This window comes from Syngnathus floridae, chromosome 8 (assembly GCF_059516105.1).
Source record: "Syngnathus floridae isolate MCC-2025c chromosome 8, RoL_Sflo_1.0, whole genome shotgun sequence".
Lineage (NCBI taxonomy): Eukaryota > Metazoa > Chordata > Actinopteri > Syngnathiformes > Syngnathidae > Syngnathus > Syngnathus floridae.
Window position 1 is genome coordinate 6,528,010 of NC_142420.1, and position 18,691 is coordinate 6,546,700.

At 42.9% G+C, this 18,691-nt stretch overlaps 1 protein-coding gene across 1 annotated transcript in view; it reads left to right on the plus strand.

The window, feature by feature from the left end:
* The first annotated feature begins 701 nt into the window (after nt 1-701).
* Nucleotides 702-18,691, plus strand: part of nalf1b (NALCN channel auxiliary factor 1b) — a 49,186-nt gene continuing 31,196 nt past the window's right edge. Inside the window, exon 1 of the mRNA XM_088383459.1 lies at nt 702-2,329. Within this exon, the coding sequence (XP_088239585.1) occupies nt 1,547-2,329 (783 nt within the window). The 5' untranslated portion in view covers nt 702-1,546. The remainder of the gene's footprint in view (nt 2,330-18,691) is intronic.

Below are 18,691 nucleotides of genomic sequence, written 5' to 3' on the forward strand. Positions count from 1 at the left end.
AATTTGCAAGAGTTGTATAATAGTTTATTTTTACTTCACCCAGGTCTTTCTGGAAAAGCAGATCAAAATGTCCGTTGTAATTAATCTCAGTTAGTTTCTCATATTGTGCTCATTCAAGGATACATTCATGAACCATGGAAGGGAAAATGACAAACTGTTACAGTAACAGTTTTACCTCACAGTTAAAGTCAATGACCTAAGATGAAAATTTATAGGGTACTATATATTGCCTATAGCACTTTTTTCTCCATCTTGTAATGTATTTCAGGGACACATATGGACTCCCACACTCAGTAGTTCACCGACCTTCTCCAATTTCGTTATACAATTGCATTGTAAAATGACAATAAAGGGCATTCATTCATTATACCTTTATCGAAGCTGAAGTGTGCCATTTTGCTGAAGTCTGTTTGCAGTTGCTTTCTCACCTTTAAAACATTCTATCTACAGGTTTGGTGTTCAATTTTTTTTTCTCTGCAACTACTGCGGGTGCAACTGTGTTTTAAAAATAACCACAAGGACATCATGCGTGCTTTTTTTTAATATATGTTAAGCCCTTTGAGACTGCTTGTGATTTAGGGCTATATAAATAAACTTGACTTGACTTGACTTGACTTGACTTGAAGACTTAAATCCGGCTTGTTCTATGCATTTAACATGATGATGCGGAGTGTTAACACGTGTGCCCGCCCAATCAGCCTTCATTGCATGAACCCATGACTTCCCTGCAACAAAACAAACGCCGCTGCCATAGTTCACGTTTGGGCAAGCCAAATATTTGTGAAAACATCCGTACCTGTGTATTCACTCATCTCCTTCCCTACCTCACCATACCCCCTCCTTCACTCCCCCACTCTCCCTCTCTCACTGCGTGTGCATATAGGCAATAAGCTGCTCGGCCACTGCGCAACGATGGAGCTCTCGCAGCGATGGAGATGACGCAAACAGCCTGTGCTCTCCGAAAAAGTGTTTCCAGGCGAACATGGCGGCAACTTAGGCGCGCTCCAAGATGACAACGGCCAGCCGCAGACGGAATTCAAGGCTTCACGCTCGGCTTCCAGGCAGCGACGAGACCGGCCAGTGTGGGCCGGCCGCTTCACTTCAGTGAGAGAGAGCACAATCTGCGGCAGACGCCCCAGCAGCAGCAGCAGCAGTAGAAGCAGAAACATCATCACAGGAGACGAGAGAGACGAAGGGAGGACACCCGGGGAAGGAAGGAAGGAGGGAAGGGAGGAAGGAAAGGAAGGAAAGGAAAGGAGGAAGGACGGAAGGCAGGCAGGCAGGGACGGGCGGACGCGGCATGCGGTCAAAGAGGACGCCGTCCCCCCGCGGGGAGCCACGGAGGATGCGGCAAGCTTAATCCGCGCGGGCGGGTTTACTGGACCGGAATAGCACCGATTGCTGCGGGCGCCAATCTAGCAGCGCCCTGCACCGGCGGAGGCAACGGCACCCCGAGGAGAACCGAGCCGAGTCCACCTAAGTCAATGAGTATTGAGACAGAGCAGCCCCCGCGGTGGAGTCGGCCAGGGCAGCACTCTCCTAAAATATGACCAGGGGTGCTTGGATGCGTCGACAGCATGACGAAGGCGTAAAATACTGGTTCGCACCCCGAGGGACCGAGAAGCCATCCACCGAGTCGGAGCGGGCCCAGAGATGGCGACTGTCGCTGGCCTCGCTGCTCTTCATCACCGTCCTGCTCTCGGATCACCTGTGGTTCTGCGCCGAGGCCACGCTCACCCGCACCAGGGACAAGCGGAGCTCGGGCCCGGAGGAGCTCGGGATTAGAGAGACGGGCGAGCAGCCTCACTCCCTCCACTGGCTCCCACCGGCGCCACCATCACCACCACCACCATCATCACCATCTCCAGCACCACCGTCTGACCCCCATCACCATCACCACTACAACGCCAGAGAGCAAGATGCTATTTTTCTAGGGAATTCTACCGAACCTCTGTGGCGGATGGACACCTGTCACCCGGACAGCGTGTCCAAAGACTGCTTTACTTTCACGGACGCGGACACCGTGTGCCTGGGCCTCGCAGGGGGAGATGGGACGCAGTTGGCGTACGTGAACCTGAGCGATTTGTACCTTTCTTTTTGTAATTCCTACTCACTTTTGGATTTGTTTTACGGGTTTACGAGACCACGCGACATGAATTGCACCCTGGATATGGCCATGGGGGCGGACGCGCCGGGATGTGGCGATTGCGTCCGGGCTTACCAGCTCCTTGACCAGCAGGCGGAGGACAACTACCGGGAGTTCGAGCTCTTGGTGCGCAAATACGAGACGACCGCGTACTCGGTTCGGACGTGCATGGAGGAATGCAAGGTAAGGCACGCGCACGCGCGCACACTCACACAAGTGGACTTGAGGGGGCGGGTTCACGGTCGCCATGGCAACCGGTGGGCATGTCGGGATATTTGCATTTTTGGTCTTTCCTTTCAAGAAATGAAGCTTGCAGTGTGCTTCAGATACAAACTTGGAACACGTTTTGCATTTGTGTATAGTTAGCGGTGGAGCTAGCCACTTTACACGGTCTCGTCTTACGCTCAAACCTTGTGTGTTGCCCACACAGCGTGTGGCCCTATTCGCTGTCCATGGTGCTGAAAACAAGGCCCCACAAGAGGCCTTTTTTTTTTTTTTTTTTTTTTAGCTGTTTGCTCAATAGAAGAAAACCACACAGACACACACTTAACTCACTGCTGCAGTCTTCCCCTTTGTGTTACATATAGCCTGAGCGACGGCTCTCATTTTGTGCTAAGTGCACAAACAAATCTCTGTCCTATAACATCCTCTTCCTCCTTGTGTCATCTAATCAGCACCGCTAGCCTTTGCTAATGCAATAAGTCTCAGGCAGCGCCACGACCGCCTTTTAGCCCTTTTAGCCCAATCTGAATTGCTAATCGGCCTCGGTGTCCGAGTGACCTTTGAGAAACCGCGGCGCCCCGAGACTGCATGACAAACCTTCAGAAGCACTCTGCCAGAGAATAAATACATCACGCCATTTGATATGATAATTATTGCTCTCCATGCTCATTCGGAACAATTAGCTCGATGTTGGGCGCATGGTGTCATCTTGAATACTGTCGGCAAACGGTTGGCCTATTCGCAAGTCAGTTAGGAACACATGATGACTTTGAAAGGTTGACAGCATTCTACATAAACCATATTTCCCCAAACAGTGGCTGGGGGCTTATTTACTGCAGGTGTTTATTTGATGGAGGCATCGTTCTGACTATATTTCTTCAAATAATGCACGGGAGCTTTGATTTACTCCAATCCAAAGAGTACCAGACATTTATTTCACGGCGGTGACCATCTGACCGCAGACCTATGCTGTATTTCCTCAAGTAGTTGCTGGAGGCTTATGTTTACTCAAGTGCAGAGAGTTCAAGGTGTTTATTTGACTGAGGTGTCGATTTGAGTGGAAGCCTTCACAATAGTTCCGCAAACAGTAGCTGGGGGCTTTTGTTTACTTAAATGCAGATAGTGTGGCATGTTTTGATGACGGAAGTATCCATTGGAAAGGAGGCCAAATAGTTGCCGGGGGCTTGGAGTTACTCAACTGCAGAGAGTAAAAGGCATTTGTAGAGAAAGTGGAAGCGGTGTGGAAGCATTTACAGTATTTCTTCAAATGCCATTTTGGTGGTTTGATAGAGATAATCATTTTACATTGAATCTCCACACTTCCTTTTACAGTTTTTTATGCCCATTGCAAATTCTGCTCAGTGTTTTTAAAGCAAATGTTTTTTCAAGGCATTCATAACATGCGTTATGCAATTCAACACTTGCTTACTTTTACTTAACGTGGCTAATCATTATTTTTAATTCATCCAGTTTTCAGTTTGAACCTTTCCTGCGTGTTTGGATTTTCTCCCCATGCTTGCGTGGTTTATTTTTTTATTTTTATTTGCCTGTCACATTCCAAAAACATGTATGTTAGCCGACATGACCGTTCATACTATAGGTATGAATGTTTGTCCATACTGTCATCTGTGTGTGCCTGGCGTTTGGCTGACAATTGCTCCAGAGTGTTCAAGGAGCCCGTCCAAAGTCAGCTGGAATATGCTCCAGTACACCTTCCACCCTCATGAGAACAAACAATATTATGACTGGTTAATCTAAAAGAAATCATTGTTGCTGCACCTGAAAATAATCCTCCATCAAAGGCAGATGCCATTCATCTCAGACTTTGCCATTGTTCAAAATTAAATCATTACAGAGAACTTATTTATTAAAATTTTAATGAACGTCTTCTAAATTGCTTTGGGGCAGAATGCCAAAGAAGGGCTATGAAAGTTCTTTTCAAAAAAAGGATGACTTGAGGCCATTAGCCAAGCCACTTCTTTGTAATGAATTGTATGCAAACGGGGTTGGCCCCACATATGGCTGTTTAGAAAAGGGAATCTGCCATCATGGTGGTCATCCTAAATTGCAGCAGCTGATGTATGGGTGATATGTTGGTTTGGATGGATGAGGTGGCTTAAGTCTGGCAAGTCGCCACTGTTGTCTGAGGTACCAAAATCCACTGTTCGCCATCGCGAAACAATGACAACTGACGAGCATAGCCAAGATGCAGTTCTGTTTTTCGCCACTGCAAACTACTGTCACTGTGGTAATCCAAACAACACACTATTTTTAAATAGGCAATGTAAATTGCATGTCTCCAGATGCAGGTGTACCTAATAATGTGGCTTATATGCGAACGTTTAGTTCAAGAGCAACGACGGCCATTTTACATGACTGTTTCCCTTCTAGTCTCTTATTTACTTTGTTTTTCACCACCGGAATCATTTTTTCTGATCTTTACACCTTCTGATCCACACACACATCAACAAGGCAGAGCCCCTCGTGCCCTGCCTTTCCTGCAGGTCCAGACCTGAGCGTCCCTTCCGGTGTAATTTAATTTGCACTCCCATAATTCTCCGCTCCTCTCGTGGCTGCGTCTCCGGGGCCGCTCGGCGGCATGTCGATCCTCTTCCTCCGTCTATTCATCATTGTCTCTTGGTTACTTTCGCATCCTCTGCCTCTTTGTCTTCCTCCCATCTGTGTCAAGAGCGACGAGGGACGAGCGTCACATGTCAACATGGTCGCTGTATACTGTAGCTCACTCTTCCATCCTACTCTTCTTCTTCTTCATGCACTCTGTTCCTGTCAGGGGCCTTGCACCCCTCCCTCATCTCTGTCCTCTGTGGAAATATGTGAGTGTTAGAGTGATAGATACAGATCTAGGTTAAGGTCTTTTCCCTCTCTTCAATTACACAGATCCATTCGCACAGACTCCCCTTTGGGTTCTCAAATCTCTCATGCAGCCTTTTTTTTTCTCCCCTTGCCTTTCCTCAACACTTCATGACATGACGGCCACATGACGTGCCTGAGAATTACGCGGCAACTCCGGTGAAATAATACCGGTCAACTGTCAATCAACGTTAACGTTTCAAAACATTTTGCTCCCAGAGAATGGAAATAATCCTTTACCCGTTTTCAAGCTGTCATCATAAAACCGTTACTTGAAGTCTGTAGTCAATGTTTTAAGTGTCACTATAGTATTTTAGCTGTCATAGAAGTGTAAAGCGGAGTTCATTACTAATAATACGGCATATGAATATGTAGACAATGCTTTCGGTACTCACGATTAAGCCCTTTACGCGAATGTTAGACTTCTTTCGTCGTCTTTTATGACTGATTGCTCACTCTGGCATCCCCAATAGTGGTGGGCATTTTATTTGATGGAGTTATTCATTTTAGAGGAGGCCAATACAGAATTTATTCAAATTAATTTAATGCAAACAGCATCAGATATTTTTTTTAAAAATATTTCCTCAAATAGGGTTTAGAGAGTTTTATTTGCTCAACTGCAAATAATAGCAGGTGTTTATTAAATGGAAGCATCAATTTTAGAGGAGAGGATTCAACTATTTTCTCTGTTAGTAGCCAGGGGCTTTTATTGACTCAACAGTAGAGAGTACCAGATGACTATTTAAAAGAGTTCTCCATTTCAGAGGAGGCCTTTTGAATATTTTTATTTTATCGACTGCCGGCAATAGCAGGAGTTTATTTGATGGAGGTATCACTTTCCTCAAATAGCAGCAAGGGGATTTATATATTTATTCAGCTACAGAGAACACCCATGTGATTATTTGAATGAGTCATCAATTTTAGAGGAGGCCTTTAGAACATTTTCTTGAATTGTTATCATGGGAATTCATTAGTTCTAATCAGAGAGAGTGTGAGACATTTTTCACAAAGGCAGGGACGCTACTTTTTTTTGTGTGGGGGAGGTGTCCGTTTGAGACCAGGCTTCTACAAGTATAATAATAATCAAAACTCATGTTTTATTCAATTATGTTAAAAATTGCTTGACGTCCACGTACTTAGCGGCCATTGTGCATCATACAGTATTTCACTAGCCATTAAGATAGAAGTGTGTGTGTGTGTGTCTCTCTTGCTGCAAGGGACATTAATTTTTAGTCTAATGTTGAAGTGCCAGCTTTTTAATAACATTACCATCAATGTAACAAATGACATTTGAGCGTCCTCCATGACCACGTGACAGAATTAACTTCCCACATTAATCCGGTTGCTGTACATTAATTTCCGTCAACTGGAAAGCCTGGATGGTGCTCTATATGTTGACCATATGAGCCATTTATTCCCCGAAATTATTGTTCACACTTGTTTGTTGGATGTTGGTGGAAATGGAAATCACTCTATCAATGTGCAAGGTTCTCTAGCATTTTATTGCTTGCTAAGGAATTAGCACGTATGCATGCATGCATGGATTGATAAATTGGTGTACGCATGATTGGTTGGTTGGATGAATGGATGCATCTGTACTGATTTAAGGTGTTAATATAGGTTTTTGATTCTACACGATCGTAGTTGGAAATTGCTTTACACTTTGAATCCTTTAGCGATTTAGCCATTTTTAAGCTTTGATTTTAACGGCTAGTCGTCACCACCTGGAGGCCAAGACGACGCCATTAGCAATTACTTGGCTTCGCCCAATAACCATAAAGAGCACGTAAGGATTGTGAAAGTGCAATCCTGGTCGTGTTTCGCTGTATACTTGAGGTTGAAGATTCTGATTTCCAATGAATTATACAAATCCCAATTTGCAAAAGTTGCTCTCTACAAGTTCTCCCTCAAATTCAATTAGGTTGCCTCAGGGCCCAGTTCAAATAGATGCTGGGAAAGTCCTCTTTCAAATGAGCTACCAGTGTTTGCTTCCTCCCTCCCAAACAGTAGATAAGGGCATATGTGTGTGCGTGTGCTGGAAAGGAACACAGCAGCAGTCCCATGGAAACACATTTTCTCTCTAAGCGCCATTCCTCTATGCACCGCATCACAATGAAAGTGGCCAACTTGAAGCTCTCAGCTCTCATTTCTGCATTACTGCCGTTCGTATTTTTTCTAAACTATGTGCAACCGCCACAAAGAAGCTGGTATGCATCATGTATGTACATTATTATAAAGAAAAAATAATGATTTTAATATTATAAAAGCTATCTGAATCGCCAGTGTTTCAGAAGTTTATCTTACATCTTGCTAATTGTTCTTGCTAATGTTTTGCCCACTTGTAAAAAAAAAAAAATCCTCAACATTTTGAGACATTCAGAGATCAAATTAAAGAGAAAGAGATTTACTTGTTTGATTTTAATACAGCTCACTCACATTTTTATAGCACAACTAAATAAATATTCAATTAATTCGGGGGGGAAGGTAAATAATAGATATATGGGCAGATTTCATTGGTTACTTAATTTTAATTTGACACATGAAAAGGAATCCCAGAGATCCAAATACTGGTATACAATCCATTATAAAAGTATATTTTCCATACTATAATAGGACAATCACGGTTTTCTCACGCTGACAAGCGGAAATAAGGAGTTGTTCTGCCTTACACGGTCTTGCTGTTATGCTTAGTCTGAATGATTTGATGAGTGGGTGATGTGTTAGCTTTGATTTTTCTCTGACAAGATGAGAAGCGAGAAGGCTGATGGTAGGAAGGGGGGGGGGGTTCTCACCACACTGGAAATGGCATCTATTCAAAACACACAAATGCACCGAGACAGAAAATGTGGAAAGTTTGTATTTACATATGAGAACATCTGCATCTTCACGCCTTTTTGGGCAGCGACAACCTGCCCGGTGTGATGGAACAGATGTAGCCGCTATGCAGGATTTGGACTAGCTTTGTTCATCTTTTGGACTGACTCATTTCTACTGACTCAAAAGTAGAAGAAGCTCACTCGTGCCAAACGGGAGCAAAAACTCAAATGTTGTGTTTACGTTTTTGTTGAGTATACTTGAGAGAAAAGTTTTTACCACCTCTGCCAATAAATGATGTTTTCTGCAAGTGTTTTCTGCCAATAACCTTGACTTCTTCTGTGCTGTTGCACCGGTTCGCTCGACAGAGCATAATTAAATCAAACAAGCGTTTCAGCTATATATCAGACTTGACATGCACTTCCTGTTTTGAGCTCCTCTCGCTCATATTAAAGCAACGCTTGAGCAAGCAGCAAATGGCAGAAGCTGCTTGTCGGTGTTTGTTTTCCCGCTATTTACAAATGTCTGGTAGTTGAACTGAAGTTGATGCATATTTATAACGACAACCGTCGCAACTCCAACTTTTAATAAACTTGCTGAAGTATGATGCTTGATTTTTAAAAGCCTCAGACAATCTTGAAGTTAAATTATTGCTCTTCTTTCTTGATTGCTTCTTTGTTTTCTTATTGTCCAGCTCACATGACTTCATTTGAACCCCATTCAGGCATAATTAAGACTTGAGATGGAATCGATTTTTACTCCTCCAAGGTACGATATTCACTAATGCACCCTTAGGGCGCTTGATTGTTCTCCAAGGTAACGCTTTGTACCTTTTCCTGGTCAGAAAAGATTACAGGTGTGCGACCAAGATAAAAAGAAAAAAAAGGCAGTACCACCCCAGTGACAAATTGTTGTACCCCTAAAGGTACAATAAAGCACTTTTTTTTTTCTTGGTGATTGATCCAAGGTCTAATAGAAGAGGGACAGCCTGAAGGAACAGAAAGAAGTTGATATGAAGTTGTGAGAGCAGCCAGTCATGTTCAGCATCACCAGCACACAAACACGCAATCACACACACACACATATAAAAAAACAGAGCTCCCAGACGCTCTGGTGACATTCTCACATCACTGAGTCATCATCGTCATCCTCACAGCATGTCCTGTTACAGACAGAACATGAACGTTCAAGCTCCTCGGCTCCATGCTAGCTGTCTCAACCGTTAACGTCACGTGATTGTAGACGCACTGGACTAATTCTATTGTAATTTTCATAATTTAGTGATTTAATTTATCCATCAAAAATGCTAAATATTAGAAACAGCTCCCACTATGCTGTTCTATGCGACTAAAAATTTACAACATAAATATAAAGTCAAAGTCAGCTTTATTGTCAATTTCTCCACATGCCAAAGACACACAAAGAAACCGAAATTTCGTTCCCCCCTATCACATATCACATATCTCTGACATGTGACATTATGGGCTGATATTTAAGAAATATATTGGCTTCATTTCTTTTTGTTGTCAGTAGACACATCCAACATAACGGCTGATTACTTTTCATAGAGTAACTAAGGACAACAGCAAGAATGGCAGAGACCATAATTTAACGCAATGTAGCATGTGGCCGACAAGGCCTGGAGATCGAGGCGGGAGAGACAATAGCAAATGCTAAAGATTAGCGAGTATATCCAGTGATGTGTGCAGACAGGATGTGACAATATGTGTCACTTCCCCAGACGCACTGTAATTTTCTCTAGGCTTTATTCTATTTATTTTTCTGGATGGCAGTAGGGGTGGGCGAGAACAATTCATTTGAGCACCTGGCCCGATATATAATCCTTTCCCATTTAATCAGCCTTTCTGTCATTGGATGACAGTGTGTGATGTTGGAAATAATTTCCCGCCGTTGTGTATGACCCGGCATGAGTAAAAAGAACTTTTAGCGTGACAGTTGCATATTTGACTGTCACAGATTTGTAGATATTTTCATCAATTGGTTGAAGCATAGTAGCTTCACTGAATAAAGTTCATGTAAATTAAAAAGTCAAAATGGGTAAAGCATAATTTAACCATTAACCTTTTTCATCAATCTCACATTTCAGCCATGTTACTTGATATCTGGTCTCAAATAGTTTTGTTGTTTAATTGCTATCTTTACCTCCCGTGCAATTTTCTAGCTTTGTTTTTGCAGACGCTAATATTGTCTTATACGCTAAATACCTCCTTTTTTTTTTTTTTTCAGCCGATGCAAATGATGGCTTCCTCTAAGCCGTCATTACAAAGCCTCAGAGGCTGATTATTCACATCATTACTTGGGCAGCACCTAGCAACCACCTCGGAGGCCTGATATAGCCTTCGAGTGTGTGTGTGTGTGCGAGAGAAAGAGGGAGCATCGTTTGACAATCCAGGTTGAGAGTTTTGAGAGTGGGCTTCAGCGAACACCAACACCACCACTCCGCACTTCCTCCCCCTTAAATACACCCTAGCACCCAACACCCACCTTCATTCTGACAGTAATTTGATTGTGGACGTAGGTGGGAGGGGAAGCGGAAGGGAGGTTATTGACGGCCACAGATAGCGTATGGAAAAGGAACAAAAGCAAGGGAGGAGAGGAACGGTGAAGAGCTGGACCTGATAATGAGGCTCTTATCGTCATCTCTTCCTTGTGGGTGAAGGGGAATAGAGTTAGTTGGGTTTTCACCTTTTTGACAAATACCACTCTATTTCCAATTTTCCCCTGTATTTTTTTGTCACCTTTTTTTTTTTTTACTCCGTCTGACCTCCTTTTGTACGTGCTTCTTTTTATCACCTCTGCCAAGCAGGTGCCATTTGTCTAGCTGACCCAACCCAGAGTGTTTCAAAACGTAAGGCGTGTCCGCACATCTGAAAATACACTTACTCTTGAAGACAAATGTACAGTAGTGCGTGGAGATCCAGTGCAGACGGCGTGTCCGTAGCGTGCTGTCATTTGAGGGGTCACCGAACAAGAGCGCAGCTTGGAAAAGAAACTTTCTGCGACGTCGGTTCTCATTCAACTTTTAAGTTTAGAAAATAACTTTATCCACTATGGTACCGGTGTCAAAGTCTGGCCCATGGGCCAAATTTGGCCTGCTGTGTAATTATATTTGGCCCGCAAAGACAACTGCATCGACTTTGTGTCAATACTAAAATTGCAAATTGGCTTCACTTTAAAAAAAAAAAAATTGAGATATTTGACCATTTTTCTTACATTGTTAAAAATTTGAACAGTGTTTACTAGTCTCTGATTTCAAAACTAGTCATCAGTTTGTTGTCTAGCCTATACTGTATATAATATGACACGTTCGCAACTATGACTATGATGTGGCCCGGGACAAAAAATGAGTTTGACACCCCTGCCCTGGTTCGGGGTTGGACTTAAGAGGTTCTACTGCATGGATCTCAAATACAACTTAAAATCTGAGTGTGTCAGGGCAGCATCAAGTATTCCACAAAAAGGGGGTTCAAGTATACCAAATCCAGTGCTCTCAAAATTGATTAATAACAGTTCAGGACATTAAGGGTTCTTCAGATTGAGAAGAAGATTGGTGACCCGGCCCTCTCCCTCATCTCCTTGGTACATTGCCTGCCTACCCCTCAGGCTGTCTTAGTAACAACATCAGATTTACAATTGTTATTGTTTTATTCTTGGAAGTGGTCCTCTCCTGCCTCGTTTTTACTTCTTTTCCTCGTCTAATGAGCACTCCCAATGGGGCAATTTGTGCCTTTTTCTGTTATTTGGATTATTATTCGAAATACAGAGCAGCATTCCTTGTGTAATTTCCAGACACTATCATCCTGCATCATTAGCCTGCAAAACATGCTGCTCAAAATAATACTCTTGTATTTTCCCCCTCATAAAACCCAACATAAATACTCATGAATGTACTATGTCAAAGGCTTTTTTTTAATTGTTACTTGTATGATAATGGTCACATGTTCGAGCCAAATGTTTAGCATAGCACTTGCATGCGTGAGATTTTTCCTAGGTAATCCCCTCCCACTTCTCCAAAACATGCATGTGGGGTAATTCGAGGCTTTAAATTGTTCATTTGGATGAACAGGAGTGTTAATGAAAGATGGGAACCCCGAGGGTATGCCTCAAATGTCCAAAGTAAGCTGGGCTAGGCTCTAGTTAACCCATGGCCCTGGTGAGATTAAGTCGTCAAGAAAATGGACGTACCTCATTATCATTCTAATTATTACAAATGTTCAGTAATGCCAGGGAGAAATTGCATTATTTAACTGCTTTGCAAAGGTTTGGATGTATGGAGGCGACCAGCGCTTTTTTTTTTTTACCAAATTTGACATTGTAAGTGAATATTTAATGCGGTTATTATGACCTTTAAAACATGCTGTTTTGTTTCCTTCGGCTGCATTTTTTTTTTCCCCCTGTACAGTGGCGCCGACAGCCCCTCTCAGACTTTCTGTAAATTATTCATCTGCCAGAGGCTTTTTCAAAGGCACCGAGGAGGAATTGTGACACCCCCCTCTCTCTTGTGCGACTCTTTGTATGCACACACATCCACAAACGCGGGAAGCATGTGCGTGCCACCACAGTCACTCGTGTCAAGCGTGCGGGCAAAGACGAGCGGGCGGAAAGCTGTCTCATTGTGTTTGGTCTATGGTTGACCCCCACGGGAAAGCTTGCCGGGCGAACAGAATACACTCGCGGGACACTTTATTAGGTACACCTGCACTCGCTAATGTGATCCAATGTAAGATCAGATAGGAATCATTGTTACTTGAGCTGCTGACGAGTTGTCATATTGTAGTTCAACTTCCAATAGCTAACATGAGGACTCAGAGATGTCTAAAACGTTGTAGATAGGGGCCTGAGATGGTCACACCTGACCTAGAGTCTCACTTGAGAATAAAGTAACTCGTGTTACACGTCTTAAGTCAGTATAACACTGTCAATCCTGGTTACTTTACGACTTTGATTTCTTTTCATTCCTATTTTATCGGATGCAGTGTAAAAGCACGTTTGGTAGTTTAGCATTGGGTACATACAATGGGGATGGAGTTCCATGATTAGCAAGTTTCAAAATGTTATATTTCAGAATATTAGTCCATTTGTGACCCATATTTTTGAAAGATTTTTTTTAATAATTAAAACACTGTAAACACAACCAACCCAAATAACATAGTTCTGCTATCCTGGTTGATTGTTCTTTCAATTTTTTTCCACACCATTTTACAAACGGCGTCCGTTGAGCCCCTGTCGGCCCTTGAAAATCCGGGGGAGACAGTTTCAAGCTCCTCGTTGCAAAAGTGAGAGTTTTTGTCAGGTGAGAGTGGGTGGTGGAGTTGTCGTGTGAAGAAGGATGACATGAATAGGAAAATAGGAGGTTGGGTTGAAGGAAAAAAACAGGTGGTTCTCTACAGAGGCTTGACCTTACCCACCCGCCACTTCCAGCAGGTGCCAAGCCTTCATGAGAATAATTGCACTGCAGATGCTGCGGCAGTGCAACTCCAGCACAGAAACAATGGTGAATGATGATTTCATCTATTCCCCCTATCCAAGTTTAACTTCAAATTTATCAAGCAGGAGACTTTGTTTTGACATCAACGGTATTAAATTAACAATAGATCACATGGAGTTACAATGGGGAAAAAAAAGGCAGCGTAGCAATGGGATGAATTCCAAGTAAAAGATTGGTTCAAGACAGGGGCGGAGCTATTGGGTGGCCATTACTATTACGATGCACCTCACTTTTTTTTTATTTTTTAAATCAATTCAGGGTGGGTTTTGTATCATTTTTGGTCAGACCTTGCAATTTCACAAGACTCCCGCAAGCATACAACAGAACACATCTCACCTTCATCAGCCCACCCAGTTGTCGCGTCCTCCTCCCCACGTGTTCTATCAGCTGCACCTTTTTTCTTCTCTGGGCCTCCCAGTCACGTGCTCTGTAGCTGCTGTAATAGAGATGAATGGGCTGCTATGAGCCAAGTGGGATCGAGGGGCACCGCAATGCTGCAATCGCTGCTCCACCACCATTGAGCATTAGTGGCTTTTATCTGAGGTGTTGTAATTTTTTTTTAATGCAAACTTTTACAAAGTTCTTAAAGTGGCTTGAGTAATATTGCTACAGTAAAAAAATAGCTTAACATGGACAATCTTTAAGGTATTTAAGGAAGAGGCCAAGCATGTCGTGCTGATGGCCGGTTATCTTTTTTTTTTTCTCTCTCGCTCCCATTCTCTGCGCATGTCTGTCACCCCTGAATGTAACTGTACAATATGACGCTGAGTTGCTTGTGAAAATTCACTCCTGTGTGTGTGCTTGGTATGAATTACGTGTGTGTCATTGTGTTCTTGTCATCTGTCTGCTCCGTGTGGGTCACATCAAAGTTCTCATTAGCACTGTAACTCACCAACAGTGTGAACGCACCAACGCCACATCCCACCATATCTGCACGTGATCTGCAAGAGTTGAGAAACTGAAATTTGGAAGGATGTTTTCACCATCCTTCTCATTTCCCTTCTCTTAGTCCTTAACACGTCGTCAATGTCGTTACTCACGCCGGGGCAAAATTAGGGCAAAACAGCTCGAGCGGGAGCCATCCGTTAACTAGCAGCCGCTATTAAAAAGTTTGGCGGGTCATGAGTAATGCAGCGCGCCCGGATGAATCATGTCACAGCGCGGCGCATTTCCATTTAAATAAGTCAAGTGTGCGTAGCATATGCTGCTGTATAGGAAGGATAAATGAGAGCAAAGAAGAGGCTGGAGGAAGAGAAAGTGAGGAAGAAGTCAGGGATGGGTGGCTGAGGGAACGAAAACTATATTCCATTTGGCAGCGCTTCAGAATATTATATAGAAGCATTAGTCACTTCAGATGTCTGCTTTTGTGCTTGGATACTACACTGGAATTGGACTCAATGTTTTTTCAGGGTTCTGCGGAGAGTTTTTAGGGTTTAAGTGTTAATTAACAGTTTTCCAAATGAATTGTGTTAGTTCATTTATGTAATTAGATGTATATTTTTGTTCTTTGGCTTTTGACTTAGCATGAGACTTGGTTTTTAGTTTGTTTTTTGTGGTTTTGTGAAGTTGAAACGTTTGTCGAGTTAAACTTAACAAGCAGGTGACGGCTACGTCAGAACCTGGTCGAATTCAAACCCGCACGAGACTGCGAGCCGGCAGGAAAAGCTGGCTTAGATGGCCGGGTTGTAAGGAGCTTAACTCTCAAATATTCGGCTTGACCCATCTCTAAATGCTTCATGAATAAACATGCAGCAACTTGGTTTTGGGTTATTTGTAGCGAGCATTACTGAGTCAAATGTTTAAAGGAAGAGATGTGTTTCGGGATTAAAGATGACCATTCGTATCTGAGCCGAGCTAATCTCGTATCGGGTCTGCTTTAGAATGCTAATGCGGCAAGAAGATGCTTTAGCGGCCATGTTTAAATGCAAAAATATTATACATTATCTGCTAATGCCAATTATTGTATCCTTTACCACTCACCCTGCTTTCATTCTCATTCTGCAGTTTTGTTTGAACTTTCAGATCATATTTTTCCCTGGGAATTTAATTTTGTGCACAACCGTTCCATTTCGAAGAATCACCTGCAGACACAAATGCACAAGGCGAGCACATTCAAACACATTTTGTCTCCTACGTCCTTAGTGACATTTGTGATGTCTGTGCAGAAAGAAAAAAAACAAAAACAAATTTAATCTTTTTTTTTTTCATTTAACCTTTTGTGTACTGCATGTTTGACAGAAAATGAGGTTATCTCCAGTCTCTATTCTTTTCATTCCTAGAACCAAAGTAGAAAGTATTTTCAACAGTTTGAGGTTTTATAATTTTGTTAAGTTATCAAGGCTGCTGGAAGTTTATGGATGAAGTGAAACAGAAAATGAATTTATAGCAAAACCTTTAGCTTTGTTTTGGGGTTTTTCCATTTTTCTCATTTTTTGGCTACCCAAAAAAGGAAGTACTGTCGAGGGTTTCACAGGGGCACAAAGAGGATGTGATGACATGTTTGCAGCCTGAGCGTTTGTGGAGGCCAGCTGGGTTTCAAGCCCACCGTGGCCACCCTTCACACATCTCTTTATGGCGTCCCGTCTGTGGTGAGAGGAGGGAGGCCGTCCCCATCATTGATCCGTCGGACAGCTATATTAGTTTCTGGTCTGGTATCAACATTTTATCAATGAATAAGGGTTTCTTCTAACTCCCAAAGTGACTCGAGGGCGAAAACGACGCACCTTCTGATAAAACTGCTGCTACAGCACCACCTGTGCTTATCTTTGTTGTTTCCTAGCTTGTATTGTAGCGGTCAGAACAAGACAAGCTGGGTCTTCAGTGGGTTCCTGCAGTCATATAACCTTCATCTACACATGCATTGTGGAGTGCACTTAATGGAATTAGCTCGCCGCTAGATGATTGGACGGAAATGTCTTATCTCTCTCTCTCAGAGCTTCTTAATGTTGTTTTGCTGCATGAAGATGATGAGGTGAATCATACAACTCAAGATAAACAAATGTTCACCCTCATTTGCAAGGTGGACCCTAATTTCATAATGCATGTCGCTATAAAGTGCAGTCTGTCAAACTCACGTTGAAACCTCAAGAAGAATTAGATTCTGGGCTCTGGAGTGAAAAAGAAAAAATCTTGGTGCGAACTAGCGTAAATTCTACACTACCAGCTGCCATTGATTTATGACCAAGGCATTATATGATTTTACAAAAAATGTGTGTGACTCCATTTGGTGATACAATGAAATATTAGCTCAGTGATATATATCTATATTTATATAACCCAGTGTTCTTTTTTTTTTAAAGTTCATACAGTAAATGTTAGACTGTTTCAAAAGTTCTTTATAGGTCTATGGACTTTTTTTTTTTTTTTTTTTTTAGCAGATCGGTCTTCCTAGTCGCCTTTGCTCCGTAATGCAGTACAACACTGTTTGCAGGGATTAAAAAAATATGAGTGCAGCTGCTGTGGCGGATCACACCTGTGGCGATCGTACGGTAGCCCCCAGCCCTCCCTTTGGTTGAAAAGGTGTTTTATTTATTTATTAATTTATTTATTTTGTTGAGGCTTAGGGGATTGTGCGTCAGGCGTGCACCTGCAAAGGTTTTGTCCTTTGTCAGCGTGGCCCCCTCAAAGCTCGATGCTATCAACCTGAGCTGATGAAAGGCGGATTTTGTCCTTTCCAGGTGTCCAAAGAGAGAATGAGGGCGCTACCGAGTCCTCCATGAGCCAACCTGCATATTTATGATTGCGCCACTACACTTAATGCAAATCAGTGCTGAATTTCAAATCCAGACATAATTGTAAAAGGAAATCTAACATCCCGCGGGCATCTTATCAGCCTTTTTCTGTACATAGCCTCCGACAATGTAGTGAACAGAAAGCATGATAATGGACTACCTTGTCACTGATTATTGAGTAATGTAGAGCTAATTGGCTAAATTGCTTTAACATGCCATAGAATATCGAATTACATCCACAGTCTAGGACATGCAGTACGTACACTCAGCTTGCACTTTATTAGGATCGTCTTTTGTTAGTGGCGATACAGTGGAGCATTAAAGGTCGAATTGCAATATTCCTAGATTTTGTTTTTGACTTTCTCCTCAACCCCCCAAAAATAGCATGGGTAGGTTCATTAATGAACTTTAAAGTGGCCATAGGTGCCCAATTTAGACATTTATTGAAGCTTGTTGCCTTTAAATTTTGAGTTCACTCTCCTTTTTTTTACTTGAGTAAATAGAAAATGGATCAGTGAGGAAACATCTTTTTGACTGCTCTGAACTCCTATTTCCATTCGAGTGTCATATGAAACAAAAGTCACCCCATCTTATTTCATCCTTATTATCCTTTCCCCAAATGTATGTGCCGTTTTGTCTCTCGCTCCATGCCTGCCAGAGAATATTCCCGTAGCGTATTTATTGTACGGCGAAGGCCAAAGGAAATGGATCTGTACAGTAAGTGATGACTGTGCCCACCGCAATGACATCCGGGAGCCTGCAGCAACAGCACACTCGCTCAGAACATAGCGCACTTTCTAATTAACTAATCAAATATTAACCACCTCTTCATTCTCTTTCTTTTCTGTCTGCACTTTTTTTTTCCTTATTACACGTCCATTTTTCTCTAATGTTCCACAGCAAGAGCCCACCCCAACCCTCCATTACTCTGTCTTAAAAAGCTCAAACTTCTTTGCAGCTGGCAGTGTTTGATTTTTTTTCTTTTTGGGGGGGGCAAAAGTAAAAACATCACAATGGAAAGCACCACCGCCCCCACACTCACTGACAGGCCCCCGCGTGCCGCTGCGATATTGGCAGCTTGGCCCGGTGCCAATCAATGAAGCTCCAAAACAGGCCAGAGGGCCAGGACCACATGTGGTTCTCCCAGGTTCCCGATCTATATTTGGGAGGGTCTCCAAACCGGCTGAGCTGGCAGTAGCGCACAGCGAGGAGAGATGAAGTGCCCCGAGGGCTCGGCATGGCAAGCATTTAAAGACCGCACGCACAAAAGAGCAAATTTCAATTGATGTGCCTGCAAATGAGGAAGGAGGAACATGTTACGTTTTCAAGTGAGCGTGAATGACCAGTGGGGGGGCCAGAAATGACAGCACTGGAATGGCTTTGCCTTGTAGCCACAGT